The following is a 27872-nucleotide window of genomic DNA, read 5'->3' on the forward strand; positions in this document are numbered from 1 at the left end:
GGAACAGATCTTGCAGTTGAATTGGTTTCTGCAAATACCTGGGTTTGTCACACACTTGAGTTTTTATTTTTGCTATTCTTTTTGTCCAATTTCCCCATCTTCTACTGACCAAAGCCCATATCCACTTATCCTGGAGACTAATTCAAAAACTACCACCCTCAAGAAGTCTCCTTGATTTCCCAAATTGGAGAGTATATTCTCAATTCACTTAATATTTTATGTAGGTCTTTTTATGATATTTATCCCTTCTAACTTGTATCTAGTGCTTAAAGACTATATATATATAGTCTTTATATAATAATATAATAGGACAGTATTAATATAATATAAATATAAAATAATATAAATATAATTTCTTTCCTGATAATCCATAATACCTTCTCCTTGCCACCATGAGCACACAAACTAATGACTATTATGGAGTGAAGTTCTGTGGAAAGAACATATACTTCATAGTCTGACAGAGGTTTAATAATAAACTCAGCCACTTAGTTCTTAACTTCTCTGTACTTCAATTTCTTCATACAAACACAGAATAATAATACTGCTTTCTTGTTAACTTTGAAATATAGTTTCACCTTGTGACATACTTTTAGGAGATTAACAGTTTATGGAGTTGTCCTCCCTTGTGATCCTGCTTTTTTAATCTAAAATGGAAATGAAATTTAATTAAATCTGAAGAGCATACTGATATTTTGCCTTAAAGCTTTGTAACTTGCAGCTATTTCACATATATTGTTTTACTTGCACCAAATATTACATACCATATAATTTAATGTTTAACATAAAATTATCATATGACAAGAAAATTACTACCCTTGTTTATATGAATTTTCAGAAATTTAAGTAATTTCTCTAATATTAGACCACTGATAAATGGCAGAGGTATAATTCAAAAGAGATCTTTTCACACCAAGCACATATATTATTCCCTGACTTTCTGGAAAGTGATATATACATGTGTATACATATGACATATTAAAGATAGATAGATGACAGATAGATGATAGATGATAGATAGATAGATATAAAAAATACTGGTTTCAGTGCTAAATTAAATCCTTTTGAACTTTGTTTCTTTGGTAATTATCAAACACCAACCAGTTAATTTAATTTTTACATACATCTCCTATATCTTTCCTTTCTCGTTTTTGTCTCCTAGTCTTTCCACTTTGAATTATTTTTAAAGAATAAACTACTAGGTAACTTTTTAAAGCCAGGTCATCTTCATAATTCCCTTTCATAAAGCACATATAGTCAATTTTAAGAAGTCTTTAAGCAATTGAAATGTATATAAATTATTCCAAAGTACCTTAATATTATACCAAACACCTTAACATAAATACAATTTTTCCATTTCTATGCTTGTTACCATAATGCAAACTCTATCTAGGAATCTGCTTTAGTTTCCCAATAGTGTAAAAACAAAAAAGTCACTGTGAAAATAATTAAATTAGTTTTGACATACAGTGAAAACCAGGCAAGTACTGCTCCTACTCCAAAGCTTAGAAACAACATTGTGGAATTGATGCTTGCAATGAAAATCAGTAAGAACGGATATCTAGGGTTATCAAGTATTCCCAGTTTTTCATTTTAGAATCATTAAACTCCTTAGCTTTTACATATATTTCAACAACATTTAAGTGCTTAAATTATCTTACTTATATATCACTTCTCTAAAAAAAGAAAAAAACAAACAACTTGTACTCTGAGATCAAGCAAACACACAGTATTGTGTAAAGAAACAGGAAAAAGAATGAAGAATTAGAGAATGAATATTATACTCACGGAATGTTCTATAAAGTTCTTCAAGAGCCAGGTGCTTGTCAGAGTTAAAATCATCATATTTCAGTAGATCATACAAAGTACAATCAGAAAGATCCTTGCCAAGTTCTTCCTGTTTTATCACCTGACAGGAAAATGAAACCATACAATTATAACCTTCTTAACATTTCTATAGCACAATTCATTATACATAATAATCATTTAATAGATCATTTTAAGTCTGCAGTAGGGCAAGTAACTGAACCTATGAAAAATCCAGATTTTCAGTTACTGGACAATTATTTTTAACCATTCCAAAGATAAAAAGTTAAAAAGTTCAGATAGGTACTTAGAATTTAGTCCAAACTTTCTAATACAAAAATTTCACAGTAGAACCCAGAAAAATCTGAACTTTACAAGGACATTTTGTATTTTACTCATTTTCTTTGCTCCATTTACACTGACTCAAGGAACTATCGCCACATGAAAATTGCCTCCTACGTCTCAGTGACCTCTGTCAAAATAAAACAGGACTCTTTCTCAACAAAAATAGTGAGATTGTTTGTTCCAATTTTCATCTTCAAATTATTTGTGAAAAATGAAGTTAGGGTTTTTTTTTTTCTTCTCTGCCTACACTCCTCCTCAGCTGGAAGTTAAGCCATTTGGGATTGTGCATAAACTCCCTGGGTCACAAAAGAGCTATTAAGCAAATAACTGTTTCCAGGAGCCAAAGAGAATTAATGCTCCAACTGATGATGAAAATCTACCCAAGTGTGAGTGAGAAAAATCATCAAACTGCCTTTCTACTCTGTGCTCTGTCCTATGGACTGAAGCTGTAGCTTTTTTATACTCAACTGCTCTAACTATTGCCTCTCAAATAAAATCAAAGAAAAGAAAAAGACTTTTCAAACACTCCTGTTCATCTGGTGGGCTGCAGAGCTGTGTCCATGGCTTTTCATAGCCTCCCACATACAGAGGCAGTATTTCACATTATAGTGTGTGTTTTTTAAAAGACAGTGCCATGTAATCAGAAAATGCAGGCTCTTGAATTCAGCCAGGTCTGGGTTCTGCTCCTGCCAAGGCCACTTCTATAATTTCTGGTAAACTGTTGAACATTTCCTCAATTAGAAATTGTAGAGAGGGGGTGCCTGGGTGGCTCAGTGGGTTAAGCCGCTGCCTTCGGCTCAGGTCATGATCTCAGGGTCCTGGGATCAAGTCCCGCATCGGGCTCTCTGCTCAGCAGGGAGCCTGCTTCCCTCTCTCTCTCTCTCTGCCTGCCTCTCCATCTACTTGTGATTTCTCTCTGTCAAATAAATAAATAAAATCTTTAAAAAAAAAAAAAAAGAAATTGTAGAGAGCAACATTTATCTCTCATGGCTACCCTGAAGATTATACACACAAACGCATGTATGTATGTCCATAAACGCGCGCACACATACTCATATAGTTAGATGCAAGACCACACATAATGTTCACTCCAAAGTAAATCATTAAAAGTAAAAAAAAAAAAAAAAAAAAAAAAGGTAATGTGCTTCTTATTCAAACAATTCACTGCCGATTTCCACACCAGCTTGCACAGCTTGTTTTTGAGAAAGCAGTTTGCTTCAGACTTTCTTTGTTAGATTGATGGCAGATTAGCGATACCAACTTCTAAAGATTCTCAGATGCTATTGAACTACTTTTTTAATAACCCTTTTGTGAACAGTCCCATGTTAAAAGTTCGTTACAGCTGAGCATGGATGGCTTGGAGGATGGAGCTTAGCATAAGGGTCCCTAGCCCCCTCCAGTCCCAGCCACCTGAGCAGAGCCAAACAGAACTTCCACAATATACTGAGTTATCTACTTTTGTGCAATGTATTCACATTTCATTGGTGAAATTCGTATTGCTGCCTTGGGGGTGGGAGCAGGCAAAACATTTATGTGCTTTAATTGATCCACACAAATAGATATTGTTGAGAGTGAGTATTAAGCCCTACACTCTTGCACAGTCCAGCTGGAGGGATTAACAAAACTACCTCATGGCTGAAGCCACCTCTCCTACAAGCCTAGTGAGAAAACTAATACTGCTTTTCTATTTAGAAAGCAACAGAGCTCTCAGTCCTGCTCCATCTGTTATTTGTTAGATCATGGATAATGACTTTTTCCTGGGTGGTATGGGGCAGCGTATTTCGTCTGACCTCATGAGGCTCTTCTTCTTCTTTTTTTTTTTTTTTTTTTTTTTTTTTTTTAACAGAGAGAAATTACAAGTACACTGAGAGGCAGGCAGAGAGAGAGAAGGAAGCAGGCTCCCTGCTGAGCAGAGAGCCCGACGCGGGACTCGATCCTAGGACCCTGAGATCATGACCTGAGCCGAAGGCAGCGGCTTAACCCACTGAGCCACGCAGGCGCCCCCATGAGGCTCTTCTTAAAGAACTACAATGCAAGCATTGCGGTGACACCAGGTTTTGGTCACGTATTTTAAGGACATATTTTAGTGGTTTTTATTTTTGTACATATTCATAAAAAGAAGGAGATGGAAAGACCTGGAGAAAAATCTTCATCATTTTCTGTTTCATATTTTCTATTTTAATAGTTTACTCAGATTAAGTCATGTATTAGACAAAGAGAATGAATTTCCACCTTTTTTCCCTGAATGCCAGCATAAGACTAGATAGAACTTGATTTGATCTTGGTCTTCGTTTGATCATGAGTGCACAACGTAAACTGGATGTGTTTTAATGAGTGTGCCTTAGCAAAACAAATGGTCCTGGCTAGAAGTTTTTTAAAGCTAAAAACGAAAAGCAAAAAACCCCAACTCTGTTCACCTATATTGGACCATGTCCATGTACAGAAGAGAAGTGGTTCTTATCATCAATATTTCAAGTACATATTTTCTTCACTTATTCCATTTTTTGGTCAAAAAACAGCCTACTTAGGGACGCCTGGGTGGCTCAGTTGGTTAAGCAGCTGCCTTCAGCTCAGGTCATGATCCCAGCGTCCTGGGATCGAGTCCCACATCGGGCTCCTTGCTCAGCAGGGAGCCTGCTTCTCCCTCTGCCTCTGCCTTCCACTCTGTCTGCCTATGCTCGCTCTCACTCACTCTCTCTCTGACAAATAAAGAAATAAAATCTTAAAAAAAAAAAAAAAACAGCCTACTTAAAACATCTTTCCTAGTAACTTCTTTTGCCCTTTCGGTTTCCTAATGGATCTGTGTATAGTCTGGGGTATTCTAAAAGAGAGAGACACCTTCCTATGACCTTTCATTCAATGGATCAATTGCTTTAGATATCTAGAGTTTTGATAAGCTTATCAAAGTGTCGGTCTGCAAGAAAGTAAGCAGACTTCCTTCCCAAGTATACAGTAATACATTAAGCATTCTTTGACACAGGGATCCAAACTTTTAGGGCTTTCATTGCTGCCAGCATTTCCTTTATTTATGTCTGGCCCTGATTCTGATTGCTTCCCCGTCTAGGCTCGCAAAACACATGTTATTTTTGACCTGGTGATCATGACAGAGCCACACTCACCAAATATATTGTAGGAAAAAAAATACATACATATACATATCCTACAATGAAGCTTTAATCAAGGAGATAACTCATAATTTCATTTGTTATCCACTGTAAAATATTGAGTGCTTTTCCCAAATTTACCAGTGTTTGGTGAACTGTCTAAGGCTAAAAGACAATTAAAGAGTCTCACATGCTTTAATGATCGAAAATCAAGTTGCGTGAATCTTGGGTTCCACAGAGATTAGAGTAAGTATGACAAAATAGAAGTATTAGTAGAATGTATGTCATCCAGGGAGCTCAGATACACAGCATCCCAGAGGGGATACATATTTAATTTCAAAGTAATAGAACTGTCAAGGTTGCATGAGGAATTGTAATAACTCAGGGATGATTCAGTGTTTTTGTATTATATTCTTTTTTGTCCAAAAAGAACAAAAACAACAACAAAAATAAAAACAAAACACCCAGTTCCTCCCAAAGTAAACTATTCTCCTTATTATTCTCTTTCATTTGTTTATTTAGATATCTATTCAACAAATTATTTTTATCTATCTACTGTGTGCCAGACTCCTAGATTCTGAAAATAAGACAGACAAAGATCCCTCCCACGTATAACTTATATGCTAGTAAAGGGGAAACAAATAAATATATAAGTAAAATACATTGTATACCAGATAATAAATTATGTGAGGACAAATAAAACTGGAAAGAAAAAAAGAAAATGCCAGAGATGGGTGGAGAGGATTGTCTCCCTACTGTGGAGATGTTTGGATATTAGTTTTCTGGACATATATCATGACTTAGAAACCAAAGATTATTATACCGACTCTCATAAAAGAGGTAAAGTACATGGGATCAGTTTTGATGGTCTCAAGTCAGGTCATGATGATGAGGGGTGAGGGCATAGAAGGACAATGGAGTAGAATCTTCCAATTCTGTCTTTTTCTTTATTCTCCTTGGTGAGACAGAAAAACAGCAACAGTAAATTCATGGAAAGACACACCAATCATTTGTTCAAGAGCACATCAGAGGCTGAGCTCTTCCTGATCCTTTGCAAGCTATTTTTCATCTAACTAATCACGACCATGTCACAGTCACAGTGATCCAGTAGATCAGAGCTCAGTGTTCCTCTGTTTATACAAAGTACATCACATTTGTGAAGTTGAGGAGAAGAAGTTATATTCACTCTCTACTTGACAAATTGCATCAAAGCCTGAGGGGTCAGGAAATAAATATACTTTGTTAGAAATACGTATTCTTCAGGCTTTATCCTTAAGCTTCTCCTACACACTTGATATGGATGGGTTGGCTTCTCTACTACTTGGTTCTCTCAACATCTCCTTGTACACTACCTTTCTGCTTCTCCCCTCCCCCCGGCCCTCTCCTTTTGTCTTTCCTTTTTTAACAACAAACATGTGCCAAGTACTGTGCTGGGGTTGGAGATATGGTAGTAAATAAGAATGACATAGCCTTTGTCCTCATGGAATTAATTTTCTGGAGAAGATAAGTGGGAACAGGAAATCAAATAATTAAATAAACAAGATAATTACAGATTGTCAACAGTGTTCCAAAAAAAAAGACAAAGTGAAAGGACAGAGAGTAAATAATTAACATTACAGATTATAATTGTTTAATTATATATAACCGATGTTATCCTGAACTAGGTGTATTACAAGAAAAGGTTTACATAAAAATTAATTAACATCTTTTAAGTTCTCTTCTAGGTTTTGTAACATTTAAAAAATCAATAGTGTCAAAGTTAATTCTTTTGAAGAACCTGCTGAAGATATAACATTAATGAGAAAAAAAATGTTTTATTTTTAAGGCATTCTATATGGCTCATAGGAATTTTCTGAATGTGAATTCCCCATTTTTAAATGCATATTAATATTCCAAGGGAAAGATTCTATAAACGATATGCTTAAATGTTTTAAAAACAATTTTTAAAAATTTTCCAATTGTCTTGTGCATATTATGAAAAGCATTAAACAAGAAAAAGAAAAAAAGAATACTTGAAACTCTACTAATGTTTCTAGATAGGATTGAAAGTCCTGTTTCTTAATTGTAGCCTCAAGCTGCAACTAAACAATCACAAGCCTTACCTTTCTCTGTTAAGTGCTGTTGCTGTGATTACCCTTCTGAAATCTTTAGCGTTTGAGAGGAAATTGCCAGTACTAGGAAGATATACCTACTGGCATTGCCACTGCCATTCTAAGTCAAACACCTGGTTTCTGCTACCTTATTTCATCTACCAGAAGGTTTATGGGGCTTTAAAATGTTAAATAGGATTAATTACCATGGCATTCCTGGAAGTCCTCACTTATCTCCCTTCTCTATCCAGACAAAAGCTTGTTTATTTGCATTTAGTTTGTTCCCACTAAAATAGCTTTTTTATCTATTAGACAAAACAATTCTTACCAATCTTATAGTAAATAAATATGTTGGCTAGATACTAGAACCTTTTAAAAAATCTTGAAAATTGTAATAGGCTTCATCAACTCAAAATAAAGATTAATTATCCATTCCCTATATAACAGCTCTAATAATTTTTAAAGAAAATTGTATGTACAAAAGTTGCAAAAACATCATTGCCATGCCCATTCTGATAGCTTAAAAATATCTGGTCTTATTTATTCTTGCTTTTTATTTAATTTTGTAAATGTATTCACATATGGTAGTCATTGAGCAAATAGCTTTTTAAGTCAAATATGTATAACATAATAATCTAAATCCTGCGAACAAGTAGCTCTTTTTATTATTTTAATAAAGAGTTGGCATGTGTGCACATTAGGGAAATATTTCATTCTAATATGCATGCTTAATGTGAATCAGCTTATTAAGATGACAGAATCTAAATGAAGAAAGAGCTAAATCAATATACTCAATACAGCTGCTTATTTAAACTCAGAATCACAAGGGAATGATTTTGCTTACTTAAATTCTACGGGTGGTTATTTTATGAAATAGGGAGAGGCCGAAGGAGTAGATTTTCCAAGCTGTTTGCACTATTTCACTTTAAGAACCCTATGTTTACTACTATTAAGTTAAACAAGGAAGCCATTAGACTGAGTTGGATCTAATGCTCTGGCCTCTATATAAACAACCCAATATCTAAGCCTGTAAATGCCGCAATTTTCAAAACTGACAACCAATCACAAATAGCCAAGTATGCTTTAAGCAGTAGCCAATCAAAGACTTCCTTACTTTGCTTTCTCCTTTTCTCTAGAAAAGTTTTCCCTTAGCTCCTGTCAGCAGAATGCATCTTAACCTTTGCTAGTTTGGCACAGTCCAATTCAAATAGATTTTTGGTCAAATAAATTCTTAAGATTTTAATATGCCTCAGCTTACCTTTCAACACTGCTAACAAATTCAAGGGTGCCATTCTGCCAGGTGAAATCTGCTTATTAGTCCCTTCATCTTACCCTAAAGACCCAACATTTGAGACCACAGTGCAAGACAAAGTTGTCCATTCCCCTCTATGGGACAATCTGGACAATTTCCTTTGTGTTTCATACCCTGGTTTAGCTCTGTGACCCTATGAATTCCCCATACTGCTATGCACATTTCCTTCTCTGACTCCATTTTCATTCCTTTCCAACTCAAACCCAACATAGTGACCTCTGGAAATCCTGCTCTCTGATCAGAAAACTCTCTTTTATCTTCCATTTCTTATAAAAAACATGTTCTTCACCATGTTAACTTTAAGAATTCTGGCTACCCCTTAAGAAAACAATTTGTCTAATAATTTTATCAATCGGAGGCCGATTTTTCTCTCATATCCATTCTATCTCAGCACGGAAGATGGTCAATAACTCAATGGCTCCCTCTTGGCACTTCTGGATTTTTTCTGCTTCCTACACCTGTCTTCATTAGATAGATAAAAATGAAAGATGGATGGATGGAGAGATGGAGAGAGAGAGAGAGAGAGAGAAAGGACCTACTTCTTTGAATCTCAGGCCATTCAGCTATATAATTCTCTCCCATTCTCTCCCCATAATTCACAAACAAATTTAGCTGCTGATTCACAATCTTTCTGCCTACCTTAACTCTTTTAGTATCCCCAGTGGTTCCCTCTATACATATGAATAAACCACCCAGAACCATTCTGAGCCACCCCCAACTTTTTTCTTTTTTAAAAAATAAATGATCATTAACCTTCACAATTCTAGTGACCTTTCCCTACATGCTAGACTGGCCAGGAGGAATATATTCATACCTTAGGTCACCTGAAATCTTTATTTCAAGCATCACACATTCAGGTCTGGTGTAGGTAAATTATGTTTTGAAAGCCACAAATATGATACTATGTGGCTGAGCACCTGACTACACTAATCATATATATAACACTTGGGAGAGATAATCAAGTTTGTGATTATACTATGGAAAAATATACTTTTATGTTTGTTGAGGCTTTTATAGTAAGCTATTATTCTATGAATCATACATTAGAATATGATAATCCAATTTGGAGCATATTGTTATAAGAATGATTTTCACTGAAGCAAGCATCAGTAAAGCTCAGATTTCACCATAGATCCAAAGATAGCATCAAGTTCTCACTTTTGGGGAAGATAATTAAAGAAAAGAAAGAGAGACAGATACAGATAATAGAGATGAACCTCAGAAATTTGCTTAGATGTGGGGAGTTAAGCTAAGGTAGAACACCAAACAAATAAGGTTTCACACTTTATCAAAATGGTCTTCAGAAAAAGGCAAAACATTTGGTTTTACCTTTAGTATACAGAATTAGTTACCAGCAAGGACTACTCAGTTTAATAATCTCATTGTGAGGGCACCTGGGTGGCTCAGTGGGTTAAGCCGCTGCCTTCGGCTCAGGTCATGATCTCAGGGTCCTGGGATCGAGCCCTACATCGGGCTCTCTGCTCAGCAGGGAGCCTGCCTCCCTCTTTCTCTGCCTGCCTCTCTGTGTACTTGTGATCTCTGTCTGCCAAATAAATAAATAAAATCTTAAAAAAAAAAAATCTCATTGTGAATGGAATCCAGACACTAAAGCATGGATCTGAGAAAAGATACAGACCTCTACAACAAAATAACTGCCCATTTACCTGTTTTCCATAAAGAGAGAATAGATATTTAAAGACAAAATGCACAAAAAATATTTAAATGTGATTGAAATACTACCTTTGTCATACAGTAATTAAGACAATTATATGGGAAGGAGTCAATGTTCTGTTCCTATAAAACAACAAAGTTTATAAATAACACACTTTCCCTACCATCCATCTCCATATCATTTGGGGAAGAGAAATTCTCACCGAAATGCTAAAAGTGGGCCATACACTTGAGGAAAGAGAGAGATACGGGACTTAATTAGGTTCTGAGAGTATAAAAAGTAAGGCACAAGACAGAGGCTAGGAATTTCCTTACATTTCAAAGACTGATGATATATTTCTCCTAAAGAGAAGAATATGATAGATACTGGTTTTTGATGTTGGTATTATATCCTATAACCTGTCATTAGTTTTTTAAAAAGGATAGATATTGGCAACTGTGGAATGTGAAGTATTTGTCATACAAATTCAGGGGAATATAAAATAGAACATACTGTTTTACATGATAAAGCATTTGGAGCCCCAGGCTGAGAGATAGATTTAGGCACTGAATCTATCTATGGTTTAGGAAAAGCAAAGCACACCTGGACAAGGCACAAGGAAAGGAAAAGTGTACAAAACACTTCATCTAAACTGGATTTCAATTTGGGATTTAAGTACTTTGTGGTGTAAACACCCTATATCTCCCTTACACATCTTCAAGCAAGTCTATATTGCTTCTTGCAAATATATATATTTTACATATATATATATATAATTATACATGTATATGCATAAAATTTTTGTGGAGTTCAAAAAGAAGCACAAAGGGGACATAGACATCTAAATTATAGCAATAAAATAAGTATCACTACTATTATTAATACTATTACTATTAGTTACTATAACATAGTACTCAGGATTTAACAATTCATGCCAACAAATATGTAAGTACTTCAAATGAGATGAGCAAAATAAAAACACACCATCGTTTATTTTTTCTAATTTCTTGGGAAAACCAAAACTATTTCTCTTTTTTCGCAGGAAACTTTTTTCTTTCCTTTCAAAAAACTTTTAAAATGTTTACTTATTTTAGAGAGAGAGAGAGAGAGAGAAAGCATGAGTTAGTGGGAGGAGGGGCAAAGGGAAAGAATTTTCAAGCTGACTCTCCACTGAGCGGAGACCCCCACTTGGGCTCAACCTCATGACCCTGAGGTTACAACCTGAGTCAAAATGAAGAGTCAGACACTTAACTAACTGAACCACCTAGGCACCCCTCTATTTTTTTTTAAAATATTTTATTTATTTATTCTAGAGAGAGAAAGAGTGCGCACATGCATGTGCATGGGGTAGAGGAAGGGCAGGGTAAGAGGAAGAGAGAGAATCTTAGGCAGACTCTCTGCTAAGCCTAGAGAACAACACAGATTCCATCCCTGACCCTGAGATAATGACCTGAGTTGAAATTGAGAGTTGGATGCTCAACTGACTGAGCCACCAGGTACCCCAGACCATTTTTCTTTTCATTATAAAAGTTAGTATTAAAATTTTTGTATGTTTAATAATGTATATATAGATTTCTATGTCATAATGGCTGTGACCTAATGGTATTTAAGTTGTTATCACCTATGATCCAAGTATAAGCATTAAAAAAAAATGCAAAGGAAGATGATCATAATGGAACTATTATTCAATCATTCATTCAAAGTATATGTGCTCTCTTTGCTTATATTATCATCTGTGTCATCACATGAAAGTTAGCTTTGAAAATATAATTATAGCTAACACACTGTATTTTCTGTGTGCTAATCATGTTCCTAAGAAACATGTATATTGTAAATGATATAAATATTATATTAAATTTACACAGTAAGGACTAGTATTATTGCTAATATATAGAAAGGAAAACAGTCTCAGAGTTTAAGTAACTGGCCAAAGGTTCAGAGGTAGTAAGTAGTAAAGATGCGATTTGAACCCAGGCTCCATAAAACAAAGTTCTAATCTACTACACTTTGATCATAAAAAAAGATTATTTTGAAAAAAAAAATTCTAGGACTTTACCAATTTAGAACCACTCATGCCTTTCCATTTGTAACATTTTCTTCTGGTCTTTTGAAATGCATATGTCATCTTAATCTTTGTTGATTTATTTTCGTCTGTTATTACCTTTTTTAACTCTTCCAGATCCTCTGTTACCAATGGCAAATCTACCAGAGCACTATCACTGAATATATTAACTTAGTAAAACACAATTCTTTTGAAAATCTAAAACTTCACTTTGCTATAAATTACTATTGCTATAAAATTGCTATAAAAATACCCAATTATATCTTATAATTGGGTATTTTCAACACACAAAATGAGCCTCAGACTGAAGGATGAACTGTGCGGTTACAGATGTCTATGTTAAGGTAGAGTGTTGAAGAGATGTATTGAACAAGATTTATTTCTATAAATGGTCAGTTTATTTTAGTAAATATTTTCTTGCTGACAAATTGTTAGCTGTGATACTAAGGATCCTATTCCTTTTATCTACTACATTTTTTATTCATTTTCACTCTCAACTAGAAAGGCCTGTAGGTTCTAATTTACTTGAAAATCTGCAAGAAAAATTCTAGAATATATATTCATTATGCGGAATAAAAATAGAATGTATGCAGCCAGCTCTCATGATGCAATTGTAAAACCTTAAAGCCAAATTATATTCTTTAATTTTTCCTTGTCACTGGCAGTATCTTAGAGCTATGTATTATATTTCTGCTAATAATAGCTTGTAAATTATTAAAAGACACCAGTAAGATCCTTTCCCTTTTTATCCTTCTAAGTTAAATTATTTCAAAATTCCATTTTAAATTATGATATTATATGTTTCTAGGTTTATTAATAAAGCCATATATATTATTGGTTATAATATTTAGCAAAAAGTTCTTAAAGAGTAACTGTAACCCCAAAAGACACAAGTCAAAAACAATACTGTGCTATACATATCTAGGTATTCATTCTATCTATTCTTTTTTTTTTTTTTTAAGATTTTATTCATTTATTTGAGAGAGAGAAAGAGCATGAAAGAGGAGAAAGTCAGAGGGAGAAGCAGACTCCCTGTGGAGCTGGAAACCCAATGCAGGACTTGATCCTGGTACTCCAGGATCATGTCCTGAGTTGAAGGCAGTTGCTTAACCAACTGAGCCACCCAGGCACCCATCACTCCATTTTTTCAAGCGTGTTTGTTATTACCTTCTGTTGTTGTTGTTCTCCTTTTTTTATTTCATAGTTGATTACTGACAGATGGGATACTGATATTTTCACAATACACTGCTAAAAGTGAAAATGACTTAATGTGGTATGGGATGTATTCAGAAAGATGTTAGTAAACCTCCCAGAAATTTCCTTCCATTTACCTCATGGAGAGCCACGATGCAAAAGAGTTTCTGAAGTTTCTGAATATAAAGTTTCTGAGGATAACTTTCAGATGAATTGGAAGAGTACTTTTCAGACATACAGTAAATCCAAAGCAAGGGAAACAGAGAAAACAAAAATACTTTTGTAGCAGATGAACTTTATTATGGGTTGAGTTGTATCTTCTTAAAAGATACATTGAAGTCTTAATCCTGGTGCCTCAGAATGTAATGTATTTTTGGAAATAGGGCTGTTAAAGATATAATTTGATAACTTAAAATGAGGTCATACTGGAGTAGGGTGGTCCAATCCAATATGACTGGTGTTCTTTAGAAAAGGCAAGGTGTTGGGAAGACAGGCACACAGAGAGGATGCCATGTGATTATAGAAGCAGAAAGATGTTACTACAAGCCAATGAATGCCAAGGAATGCCTAACACTGCCAGAAACTGAAAGAGACAAGCAAGAATCTTCTTCCAGATATTTCAGAGAGACGATGGTATAGCCAATTCTTTGATTTTAGATGCTGAATGGAGAGAAAGGTTGATTTAGAAACCCACTTTGCATTATTTTGTTAAGGCTGCTCTAGGAAATAAATACAAATTTAGTGTGGCAGAAACTTGAAACAGGTATAATTGAAGTGCTGTCACTGCCATTTTCTAGTGAGGAGAAGGTTTCCATTTGGATTTAGATGGAGCTACTATGATAATAACCGGATTTGGTCAAAGCATGTTTTGTAACTAATCAATGGTTACAATGGTGTAGATATGTTAATAAAACTAATATATATATAAATAATATATGTATTACATACATAATTCATATATCATATTACTTATAGAATATATAAAATAAAAAAAAGCAAAAAGCACAATATATTCTGATATGTCAAGTCTATGTAGATCAAGGTGATATGCCTCAATTACAAATTCATTTTAATTAACTAGTAATTTCTTATCATTACTATAAATATAAAATTCTAGTTTCTTTCTTGAAAAATAAATCATGAGGTAAATGATAACATAGGTATATTAATTATAAAATTTAATTAATTTTACTTTTATTTTATTTATATTTTTAATTTATTTTATTTAATTAATTTTACCTAAAATTCCAGATTTTGATTCTTTAAAACCCAATGCCTGGATTCAGTAACTAGTCAATAAATGCAATCTGGATTAAAGGAGATAATGAAAATGATATATATTTTAATTAACTAGAATGACAAGAACTCTAATCAATTTACTTACAAATTTACTTTGATATAAAGTTCTAAACTAAGTTACACTATTCCAAATCTTAGAAATCTTTGCAGAATAAAACCAATATTCCACAATGTCAGATTTTTAAAATAAACCATGAAATTAACCATAAGAGATGAATGACATGACGTTATAGACTACTGGATTTTTTTTATTAACTGTATCAACTGCTAAGTACTATAGCAAAATTCACCTCAATATAGTCACTATAGGGATTATCAAGAAGTCAGCAAAATTCCTCAGTGCTATCCCCATTTTCCCAGATTGTTCATCCTAGATTGGCTTCTTTTCTTCATTACTCCCTAAAACCTGTATAATTTTTGAAGAAACCTTGTGTCTCCTATTTTACATTTCTACTACTTTCTACAACTAGTTTAGTTTCTTGAATATGAGTGTTAACATTTTCCTTCAAACTAGTCTTTCTCCATTACACACATATAAAAGCATTTCTGTTTTTCCAAAATGATCTAAATAGACCTTTGTTTATTCAAATAGTTTCCTTAGTAATTGGTTTCTTATTACATCTTTCATTTTGGTGACAATTTTCAAATAAATGAAATTTAATAAGGTGGACTAAATATTTGACCTAAATTGACTGTATCCTAATTAATCTTTGGTTATTGAAACAAAGTAATTTAGTAACTTCCTAAATGATTTACTTACATTATGTTATAGATGTGCTTAATTGCTGATGAATAATTCCCCTAAAGATTGGGTACACAAGTTCTCATTGACTGATAGACAAACATTATAAAAGCTCCAGAGTAGATCTGAAGATCTCTTACACATTTTGTAAGATAAAGAACTAGTGATTCCTTTAGGTATTTAAGGTGTAGAAACCTATCAAAAGTAGTGCTGTGAAGTGTGTAAACCTGGGAATTCACAGACCTGTACCCCTGGGGATAAAAATATATGTTCATAAAAAATAAATAAATTAATTAATTAATTAATTTTAAAAAAGTAGTTACTGATTTTTAAACTACAAAATATCATATAAATGTTACTTGAAATTCTATTGCTGATAGAATAGTGTTAAAAGAAAAACAACACCAAAACCCAAAAATTAACCAACCAACCAAAGAATCTTAAAATGGCATCACTTAGGCCATGTCTTAATAAACTAAATTATAATAAGCTAATAAACTAATTTTAGTTCAACCTCTTCCAGAAATGTAGTCTTATTAGTCCATCATGAATTTTTCAATCAGCACCAATGAGTCTACCACCTGGGCCCTTTCCAGCCCTCAAAAGAAGATGATGTAATCTACATGAGAATAGCCCATGCTTTTCCCCTAAGGAAAAGTGGCCTTATCTGGAACAACCTTTCTCTTTTGATAATAATTTTCCTGCCCCACTCTCCTTCTATAAAACTTTCCATCTTGTACAACTGCCCTAGCACCCGTCTATTTGCCAAATGGGATGTTGCCCAATTCAATTTTGTTTAATAAAGCCAATTAAATCTTTAAAATTTACTCAGTTGAATCTTTGTTATTTAACAGTAATCAAATGTTGCCCTTAAAAGTATGTTTTGTCTACACTCTCATATAATACAGATTAAACATATATTTTATTAATACAGAATAAATTCACACATATGTGAAAATATTGTACATGATACATTTAAATAAACTTGTTAATTCAATCATGAATCATACCTGAGTTAGTTCATTAATATCTACAAGTCCATTACTGTCGGCATCAAAATATTTAAACATTCGATCCACCAACAACTTCTTCCAAGATATGTCATCACCGTTAGGGTTTTCATTTTCTTGTGTAATATATTTTTGATTTTGTAAATCTAAAAGCATATTTTTCATCTTGTTGTATTCAGTGGCCTTGCAGTTATTTCCTGTAACAAAAGAACTAAGTTATTTTAAAAGCAATGTTATTGAAAAGAAATCATTTATTATATTAATGTTAAGAAGCCGTTATCTCTAAAAATAACATACTAGGTACATGATTTTTCTCTTCCTTCTTTGAATTCTTTACAATTCATACAAGGTTAAAATAACGGACTATCAATTTTCAGGGTAAGATAGAAAACTTTCATTTGTATCATATCTACTAACAACATATTTACTGTGTTTTCTCTATGCCAAAGTAATTGGTTCTATGAGGAGCAATAGAAAACATGATAGCTCCAATTGTTTGAATACATTATCTTAATTTTAATCCTCACTACACATTCTTACATGGATGGTTTGCAGGTTTTGAAGCACAAGGAGATGAAATGTCTTGTCCAAGGCAAAGGGTTAGATTGTGTTGGATTTTGCACTTGAACTCATATAAATCTGATATCAAAATAGGATAGTATATTTTTAAGTGGAAGTATCCTTTATATATAGAAGCTAGTGTGTGTGTGTGTGTGTGTGTGTGTTTGCATTTTTTTAAATTCTATTCTTGATAGTAAGCTCATATTTGTATTCTTACAAAGGTCTTTCTCTTTCTGATATTCATTTATCTCTCTTTTTAGAGCACACAGTGTATAACATGATATATGTTTGCATTTTTATCTTGAAGTTCTAACTTTATAAATTTTATCTCCACAAATGATGTGAAAGTTCATTGAACTAATAATGCACCACAGACTTTCAGTATTTCCCATAAAGTAGTGGGGACAATATTTGGCAACATCAGAGTTAGTGAAAATAATTGCTTAGCTTAATGTCTTCAAAAATAACTGCAATTGCTCTAATATCATCACACAATTATTTTACAAAGGATTTTTCTTACACTGGTTCCCATAATAATGTCTTTAAGTAGTACATTGAAAAGGAGTATATACCACTGATAGGAAATGCAATATAAAATGTATTATAGAAAATACAGTGACTGGGATGCCTGGGTGGCTCAGTGGGTTAAAGCCTCTGCCTTCGGCTCGGGTCGTGATCCCAGGGTCCTGGGATCGAGCCCCACATCGGGCTCTCTGCTCAGTGGGGAGCCTGCTTCCTCCTCTCTCTCTGCCTGCTTCTCTGCCTACTTGTGATCTCTGTCTGTCAAATAAATAAATAAAATCTTTAAAAAAAAAAAAGAAAGAAAATACAGTGACTAATGTGACTTGTAAACGAAAAAGTAAGTATTGTATTAGCCAAGAATTTTTAGAACACATTTTTACAGAAAGTACTAACTTTATAATTGTTGTCAATTTTGACAATTAGGCTTTAACAGAATCTATGATTTAAAAAGATTTCTGAAGATTTTTAAATATATGTCTGAACAGCACGGAGTTGAAAAACAGTATTTGAAGTCTCATTCTCTTTCAAGACAAGATGGAAAACAATCTCTTCCAGAGAGCTGAGAGACTGTCTTTTTCAAAGACAGCGAAATAATTACTGTTGTTCAGCAATTTTAGTGTTTAGCAATCCTGTCAAGAACTTTTTTTTTACAATAAAATGTAAACTTTGTGCTGCAGATTAAGTCAATTTTGTATTATTCTATTCTCAGTTATAAAAAAGATAATACTGAGAACGTTCTCATAATAGCAAAGAAATCACTGACAAAAGAGAGAAGTAATCAAGTCTAGAGGGATAGGTAGCAATTTTAATGTCCATGAAAGTGGCACAAAAAAGATTTAAAACGTGTGCATGCCTGTGTGTGTGTGCATGTGCACATGTGCATGCATCAGGAAGAGAGAGGAATATGTGATAAAAGAATGGGGAAAAGCATCATAGACTATTCCAATAGCCCTACCCAGGATTTCTGTATCTGACTTTGGGTCTGTATCTCCTTTCATCTGACTAACAGTGAGTAGGATGGAGTTTGGAGACGTTGACCTGGGTCCCAGGCAATGTGGAGATCAGAATGCTGGTGAGAGGCAATAGGAATTAGGGTTTAAATGCTGAGAAACATGTAACTAATATTTACAATTTGAGGGAAGAGGATACAGTGTGAGTTGTTACACTCTAATTTTGATCTAATTGAGTAATGTAATCATCATAATGATCTCTATTAATACTTTCACTTCTCAACTTGTAAATTTCCTTGAAAATTCAAGTGATTGTTGGCAATCCAAAGAAAATAAAAATAAAAGCATTGTAGTTAAGGATTTATAGTCTATGGAAATGTACAAAAAGTAGTTATAAAATCACATAAAACTTTGTGAAATTTATAGATTTAATAAAATTTCTGTCATAGATTTTTAGTAATAAATGGGAACATCTGCTATTAACAATAAGTGATATGTAATACAGCTTTCCTATGTGTCAGGAACTTTATATGTGTTAAATCAGTTAACTCTCACAACAGTCCCAAAAGAAAGACAATGCAATTATCACCATTTTATAGACCAGGAATTAAGGCACTGAGAAATTAATTTGTTCAAAGTTATACAGCTAGAAAGGAACAGAATGATTTTTATATACAAGCAATATCTCTTTTGCCATTTATTCTCTACTTCTCTCATCATCAGAACTGAGTTTTACTTTTTTAAAGATTTTATTTATTTATTTGACAGACAGAGATCACAAGTAGGCAGAGACAGGCAGAGAGAGGGTGGGGGATCAGGCTCCCTGCTGAGCAGACAGTCTGATGTGGGGCTGGATCCCAGGATCCTGAGATCATGACCTGAGACAAAGGCAGAGGCTTAACTGGGGCACCCAGGCACCCCCAGAACTGAGTTTTAAAATCAACTTACATATGTGATTCAGTAGATTTGTCCAAGGATTATTTGTGAAGTAAAAGATAAACATAATAATAAACTATAGGCAAATAGAGAAAAAAGAACTCATAAAGGAAAAAAGAAAAAGGACTACCTGAGAAGTTGCAGGCAATAAGAAAGTACTGAAGAGGAAGCTAAAGGGAGAACTTTTCAAGAAAGAGGATATGATGAAATTTCAAGTATTTTAGAGTAAAAGTAAGATAAACAATAAAATACACTCGTTGAATTCCTTAAATTGTAGGTAATTGGTGACCGTAAAGAAAAATTTTAGTAAATAAATTGAGTAGAATTCTTTTTTTTTAAGTTTAGAATCTTTCTTTTTTTAAAGATTTATTTATTTATTTTAGAGAGAGAGAGAGAGAAAGAGAGTAGGGGAAAGGAGCAGAAGTAGAGGGGGAGAGAGAGTCCCAAGCACACTCCCCACTGAGTGTAGAGCCCGATGTGAGGCTTGATTCCACGACCCTGAGCCAAAAATAAGAGTCTGACACTTAACCTACTGAACCACCCAGGTGCCCCTAGAATCTCCTTTTTTATTAGTGACCTCTTTTCCACTAGAATTCATATTTTCTTCTATTTTGTTTCATTTTATTTTAATTACAGTATATTTAGCATAAAATGTTAATTTTAAGTGTACAATATAGTGATTCAACACTTCCACAAATCACCCAGTGCTCATCAAGACAAGTTACAAAGGTAACCATTGGTTTGTTATCTGTAGTTCAGAATCTGTTTCTTTGTTTGTTTTTTTCCTTTGTTTTGTTTCTTAAATTCCACATATGAATGAAATCATATGGTATTTGAAATAAGTCTTTGACTTATTTCTTTTAGCATTATACTCTATAGCTATATCCATGTCATTGTAAATGACAAGTTTATTCTTTTATGGCTAAATAATATTCAATATTTATATTATATCAATATCAAGATTTATATTGATATAAATATTGAATATATATGTTGAATATATATATCTCACATCTTCTTTATTCATTCATTTATTGATGTACAGTTGGACTGCTTATGTAATTTGGTTATTATGATTAATAATGCCATAAACATAGGGATGCATGTTTCTTTTCAAATTACTGTTTTTTGTATTTTTTGGGGGGGTAAATTACTGTTTTGTAAATTTGGGGGTAAATCCAGTAGTGAAATTACTGGATCAGAGGGTAATTTTATTTTTAAGTTTTTGAGGAAACTCCATATTCTTTTCTGGAGTGGCTGCACCAGTTTGCATTCCTACCAACTGTGAATAAGAGTTCCTTTTTCTCCATATCCTCACCAACACTTGTTTCTAGCATTTTCATTTGAGCCATTCTGACAGATATTAGGTGATATCTCAGTGTTGTTTCAGTTTGCATTTTCCTGATGACAAGTGATGTTGAATATCTTTTCATGTATCTATTGGCCATCTGTATGTCTTCTTTGGAGAAATGTCTGTTCATGTCTTTGGTCCATTTTTAATTAGATTATTTGTTGCTTGGGTGTTGACTTGTATAAATCCTTTATACATTTTGAATACTGACCCTTAATCGAACATGACATTTGCAAATATCTTCTAAGTAGAACAGAGTTCTTTTTACAGTGAGTTAAGGAACAAAAACAGTGAACATTTGGAAATATTAAATATTTATTAACTTTTTAGTGGAAGAAAAAGTACTAGAATTATTAATGAAGAAGGATAGATATTTAGAAATGAGCATCAATTAATAGATATTTAGAAATCATGGACTCATCCATGAATAATGTCAGGCAGGAAGGTAAGAGATTTTTATTTGTCTGCTTTGATAAGATTCCTTTCTCAAAGCTTAATTGACAGGGAGTGTTAGATTGGTGTGGCTAAGGGAAAGAAATACTTTCCTGGATTTACCTCCTATTCTGGATGGCAAGTAAGAAATCTCCTCTGCTGTTCTTGTTCTAGACACTGAGAACAAGACAAATGAGATGCCTATTTGATGGTATCTATAGCATCATCCTTCCCATGAATGCTGGGGCTGTGCCAATTCTTGATTTAGAGACATTCTAAGGGCAGTTAAAATCCATCTGGTCTTAGGGGGCTGAGAAAGATGCAGATTCTCTGACATTCAAATGGCTGCACCTGTGTAGTTGGCAGGGCTTTTCCAAGTTTCTACAGAACCAAAGATAATTACATTTTATATATCCTATAGTACAAGCATCCATTTCAGTACAGGGTAAGTGTTTAAATTTATAGATTATATCATTTATGTTTTTATTATGTTTTTCAAAGGCTGTTTTTATCTTTTGAAATTATACGTTTATCCTTCTCTCCAAGCATCCATCAATAAAAATTACCTATTCCCTTCAACACAAAAATATTGAAATCTAAGTATATAAGAATATGATTTTTCCTCTTACCATTTATATTTAGAATATGATAAATTTTATCCTACCATAGGCTGAAATCTTAGATATTCAAAGAATAAAAATTGAATATTTTTATTTTAGCGTTAATTCTATCCATTTACTAGAATATATATTGGAAGTGTTCTTTTTCTCAAACTGTTCAATAGTTGTTAATAAAATCTTTTCACATATTTTTAGAAAAATATTTTATATTTACAGCACACATAATATGTTAAAAACTTAGCATGTTTGATTTAATATGTATATATGAATCAAATTAAACATGGAAAACTATTGTAATTATGTTAATCTGTAAATTGTTAAACTGTGTGAGAAGGAGGTAAAATTATCTTTATTAAAAGTTGTCTGGGGGCGTCTGGGTGGCTCAGTGGGTTAAAACCTCTGCCTTTGGCTCAAGTCATGATCCCAGGGTGCTGGGATTGAGCCCTGCATTGGGCTTCCTGCTCACCAGGGAGCCTGCTTCCCTTCTCTCTCTGCCTGCCTCTCTGCCTACTTGTGATCTCTGTCTGTCAAATAAATAAATAAAATCCTAAAAAAAAAAAAAAGTTGAACAGAATTAAAACAGACTTAAATCTTTAACTGGAAGATCTATTTAAAAAGGTAATGTATAAATATTTTTGTGATACATGAACTCTACTTAAATGTTCATATTAAAAATATATTAGTTCTACACAAAATTAATGTTAGTTTATTACATTTCAGATACTATTCTAATTTTGGGAATTCACTAATACAAACACATGTAAACATACCATTTCACAACTTAGTACCTTTTTTTTTAAGTAGGCTCCATACCCAGCATGTTGCCTGGTGCAGGGCTCGAATTCACAACACTGAGATAATGACCTAAGCTGAAGTCTAGAGTCAGTCACCAACTGACTGAACCACGCAAGCACTGCAACAATTTAGTACATTTTAGGAGCTGTGATTTTCTCCAAGACGCAGAGAATTTTGTTTCTAAATTTTTATTTAAATTCCAATTAGCTAGCATACAGTGTAACAGTAATTTTGCGTGTACAATATAGTGACTCAGCACCTCCATGCAACACACAATGCTCATCCCAAGTGCCCTCCAGAACATCTATCACCTATTTTACCCATCCCCCACCCACCCTCTCTTTGGGAACTGTCAGTTTGTTTTTTATAGTTAAGAATCTGTTTCTTGGTTTGAGGCGGGGAATTTTTTTAAAGAATACACTTTACTCTTTAGAGTAGTTTTAGGTTCACAGCTAAACTGAGAGAAAGATTTTCCTTGCACCTTCTATCTCCCACCACCCTGCCAACTCCCCCACTATCAATATCCTGCAACAATCAGTGAACATACTAAAAGTCCATTAGAAATCATACAGAATATAACATTCTAAGCTACATTCTAAGCTTGCCTTCTTTAACTTAAAAATAAGCATCTAATATTCTTCCATGTTTTCTCATGGTTTGAGAATTCATTTGCTTTTAGTGTTCAATTATATTCCATTGTCTGCATTCACCACAGTTTATTTATCCATTTATCCATTTACCTTATTGAAGGATGTTTCTAAGTTTTGGAATTTATGACTAAAGCTGCTATAAACATCTGTGTTCAGATATTTATGTGGCCTGAGTTTTCAGCTCTTTTGGATAAGTACCAAAAAGCGTAATTGCTAAGATAATATGGTAAAATATGTTGTTTTGTGAGAAAACACTAAGCCGTCTTCCAAAGTGGCTGTACCATTTTGTATTCCCATCAGCAATGTTTAAGAGTTCCTGTTGTTATACATCCTCACTGGGTTGTTCTGGTTTTTTGCCATCTAAAACACGTCTGGTGGCATCTTGCTGTTTTACAGGCATTTTTTTTTTAAGTTAATAAGCAATATTTTAAAAAGGGTTTGGCTTTCTAGTTTGGCAAATGTGATTGTATATTAGTATTTCAAAAGTGCTCTAGTAACCAGGTCACTTTGCTCTCTTAATCCTGAGAGAACACTGATTAAAATGCCTTTGAGAGGTCAGATTAGGCACACTAGTTTGTTTCCAACTATATTCTTCAAAGGTGACACATGTTGGGGTAAGTCCTCAGCTCAGCCATTACTTACTATCACCATCATCTGTTATCATCCTCACAAACACAATCACATGTTCTAAAGATGCAGAGAGTGTTGATGGAAAAACAAAACAAAACAAAACAAAACAAAAACAAAATAGCACAATACAGTGGTGGAATTATTAACCTAGAAAGCTTGGAAAACAAAATGAAAAATGGACATTTCTCTTACCTGAAGTAGATACAACTTATAATATTAATGATCATGAAATTGGCTAAATGTGTTATTTTATTGCTTCAGGAATTTAACAGTTTTTAAGGCATTATTTTTATAGTAAAAATCAAGAAAATGTAATAAGTTTCATATGAAAAGGCATGCCTCCCATATAGCATATGAAAGTTAGTGCTGTTAAAACATTTATAAATTAAGTTTTTCATACTTAATTTTTTTTGGCAACTTATCTACAAATATTTTATACAGGATATGTAAGTCCTTACATCTTATTACAATCTCATAATTAAATTGTTAAAATATGAGTGCATTATTGCCTTAAATATTATAATATATAACATAATTCTTGTGGAAACCTGTTTTATGAAGGTTATTATCATTTATGCTACCTGTATTTATATCACTTCTCAGAGCAAAGATTGCTTAAGTAAAAATTGCTTAATTTTTCAAGATTTTGACCAAATCATTTAAAATTAACCAGACTACAAAAAGTAAATCTATTCCTGCAGCAAATATAGTCAAAGCTTAGTCTCATGTAGCTCCGGTAGAAATAGATCTCTTAGTACTTTTGAACCCTAAATAATCTTTCCTCAGAATCTCATCACATCACTCAAATATGTGGTTGCCAATGAAAAAATTAGTTTGTATTGGTGTTATAAAGGATATGCTATTCATATCTGTGAAGCCATAGTCATATAATGATTTCTAATCCAATATTTATATGGCAATTGTGTGCTGGCACTGCTTTAAGTATTTTACAGCTAACTTTCAATCTTTATAATGACCCTATGAAGTAAGAACAATTACGATACCATATCATTGAAAGCATAATAATCCCAATAATAGGCTTGACATTTGATATTACATGAAAGGCTAAGAAAATTCTAACCCTAGGATTGTAAGGTCATCTCTCAGAAATCAACTCCCAAGTTTCCCATGAAGTATACAGAACTCACAAGTTTATATCTATTTGTCTATTGAGAAGATAAAGAAGCTCTAACTCTTTTTTCTTTTCTTATTCTACAAATTTCTGTGAAATTCTGTCAAGAACTTAGTATTCTGAGGACTGCCTACATGCACGAAATCTGATATGCATATTTAATAATAAATATTTTTTTTGTCTCCTATATTAGGATAGAAAGGTCTTTTTCTTGGTAGGATTTTTAATTTCCACAACAGTCATTAGGGGCACTATCTAATAATGACATGAGTGACTTACCAAGCCTATCTAAACATTATGATTTTGTATGCTCACAACTTCAAAAAATGTAAATCAAATGGTGATACAATTACCAGGCAAGCTTGATAAACCACAGAGAAAAGCTGTAATATTTTCACATGGGAAATGTAAATCAAACAGCCATTGAGCACTAATACTTTAGTCTGGAACAAATCCAGAAATGCATTATTATAAGAGTATAGTACTCTTCCTTAAGCATTAATTTTAATGCTAAATTTATCTATAGTAGAAGTTTGAAGTTTCAAGTTGAGTTAATTTCTTCCTGAAATTTTCCATAAGCCCTTGGTCCTTTGGACAGTTTGGTGCTAAAATTACTAGTTAGGAACATAAGTATATGTCTTTTTCTGGTCACTAAATAACCTGAATAAAGTCAAGAGTTCATATACATCTTGCTTCCTAGTAACTCGGCTACTCTTTGTCTCTTTTATCACAGAAAATTACAGAAGTGATAATGAATACAGGATTTTTGTCTGTGATTACTATATGTGTGTGTGTGTGTGTGTGTATACATGTATGTGCGTGTGTGTACATGTATATTCTATATATAATATATTCATTATTTTTTGCCAAGCAAATAGAAGAGATAATAGTCATGAATGGGCATCAACTTCTGGCTGTGTCTTATCCTATCAAATGTAACAAGAAATATTAGTTCCAAATAAATATTAGAATCCAATTCTAATCAACTGTAAATATTCACCTATTATCTTAAACATCACAACAACAATGTTCATAGTGTTGAGAGTGTTTTATGATAGATACTTTCATATAGGTTCAATTTAGGATTAGGTTTTTAAATATATACATATGTAAGTGTATATATATATGATATAAGATATATGATATATATAAATTTATAGCTTTTTGGATTTGGGAAAAGATTTCTTGTATATATTGTATGTGGGTCAGTGGTATCAGCTGATTGGATATTATATCTCAATACAATGCTCATGTATAAATAATTTATCTAAATAGATGCAATATGCAAAAGCCTTATCCCTATAGTAGCAACAACTATATGTTATTGCCATTATTTCCTTAAAGCACAGCTGAACTTCAGGAGATACTACTCTATAAAGGTCCTATGATATTTTATATATTGATTTGTCATAGCATGGATGCTAGCATTAATTACTTCCAACTGCCCAAACCAACCAAATGAACAAATAGAAATGATTCTACTAATGTGTGTCCCTCTGTAGAAGACAATTACTTTGTATTTTCAAATCAGTCCAGTTTAGTAGTTAAATAGTTAAATGGTCAAGAAAGGACTTGTTCAACTAGACATGTATCTGTCATTCTCTACTACATAATGATTCTTCAGAATATTTCCAAAGTAGACCTTATGTTTGTCTGAAATTTCAATAACTTGTACATAAAGTATTGTATATTAAAAACATTTGGTTATATATAACCTTTATGCAATGCTCATTGTTTTAGTATCTGGAAGATTGTAAAGTTTAACTGTTCAGTTCCTCAGCGTTATATATCATCATAGAAATATGACACTGACCATTTTCTCTTAACTCACACATACTTAGTTACACAAGATAAGAAACAAGTATCTATTTAGTCATGCAATTTCTTATGGATATACATCATGGTTTTTTTTTTTTTTTTTGGTTTTTTAATTAATTTATTTGAGAGAGAGAGAAAGAATGGGGGGAAGGACAGAGAGAGAGGGATAAAGAGTTTTAAGCAGACTCCAAACTGAGTGTGGAGCCCAACGCTCCATGACTTTGAGATCATGACCTGAGCTGAAATCAAGAGTTGGACACTTAAACAACTACACCATTTCCTTACATCACACACAAAAATAGACTCAAAATGGATGAAGGACCTCAATGTGCGAAAGGAATCCATCAAAATCCTTGAGGAGAACACAGGCAGCAACCTCTTCGACCTCTGCCGCAGCAACATCTTCCTAGGAACAACGCAAAAGGCAAGGGAAGCAAGGGAAAAAATGAACTATTGGGATTTCATCAAGATCAAAAGCTTTCGCACAGCAAAGGAAACAGTTAACAAAATCAAAAGACAACTGACAGAATGGGAGAAGATATTTGCAAACGACATATCAGATAAAGGACTAGTGTCCAGAATCTATAAAGAACTTAGCAAACTCAACACCCAAAGAACAAATAATCCAATCAAGAAATGGGCAGAGGACATGAACAGACATTTCTGCAAAAAAGATATCCAGGTGGCCAACAGACACATGAAAAAGTGCTCCATATCACTCGGCATCGGGGAAATACAAATCAAAACCACAATGAGATATCACCTCACACCAGTCAGAATGGCTAAAATCAACAAGTCAGGAAATGACAGATGCTGGCGAGGATGCGGAGAAAGGGGAACCCTCCTCCACAGTTGGTGGG

At 33.3% G+C, this 27872-nt stretch overlaps 1 protein-coding gene across 2 annotated transcripts in view; it reads right to left on the reverse strand.

The window, feature by feature from the left end:
- FSTL5 (follistatin like 5) overlaps positions 1–27872 on the reverse strand; it is a 766488-nt gene that overhangs the window by 354180 nt on the left and 384436 nt on the right. For both annotated transcript variants that reach the window (XM_082728205.1, XM_082728204.1), the window contains exons 5-6: positions 16616–16812; positions 1789–1909 (exon numbers count right to left, since the gene is read on the reverse strand). In XM_082728205.1, coding sequence (XP_082584331.1) covers positions 1789–1909; positions 16616–16812 — 318 coding nt within the window. The remainder of the gene's footprint in view (positions 1–1788; positions 1910–16615; positions 16813–27872) is intronic.

This window comes from Mustela nivalis (assembly GCF_964662115.1).
Source record: "Mustela nivalis genome assembly, chromosome: 4".
Classification (NCBI taxonomy): domain Eukaryota; kingdom Metazoa; phylum Chordata; class Mammalia; order Carnivora; family Mustelidae; genus Mustela; species Mustela nivalis.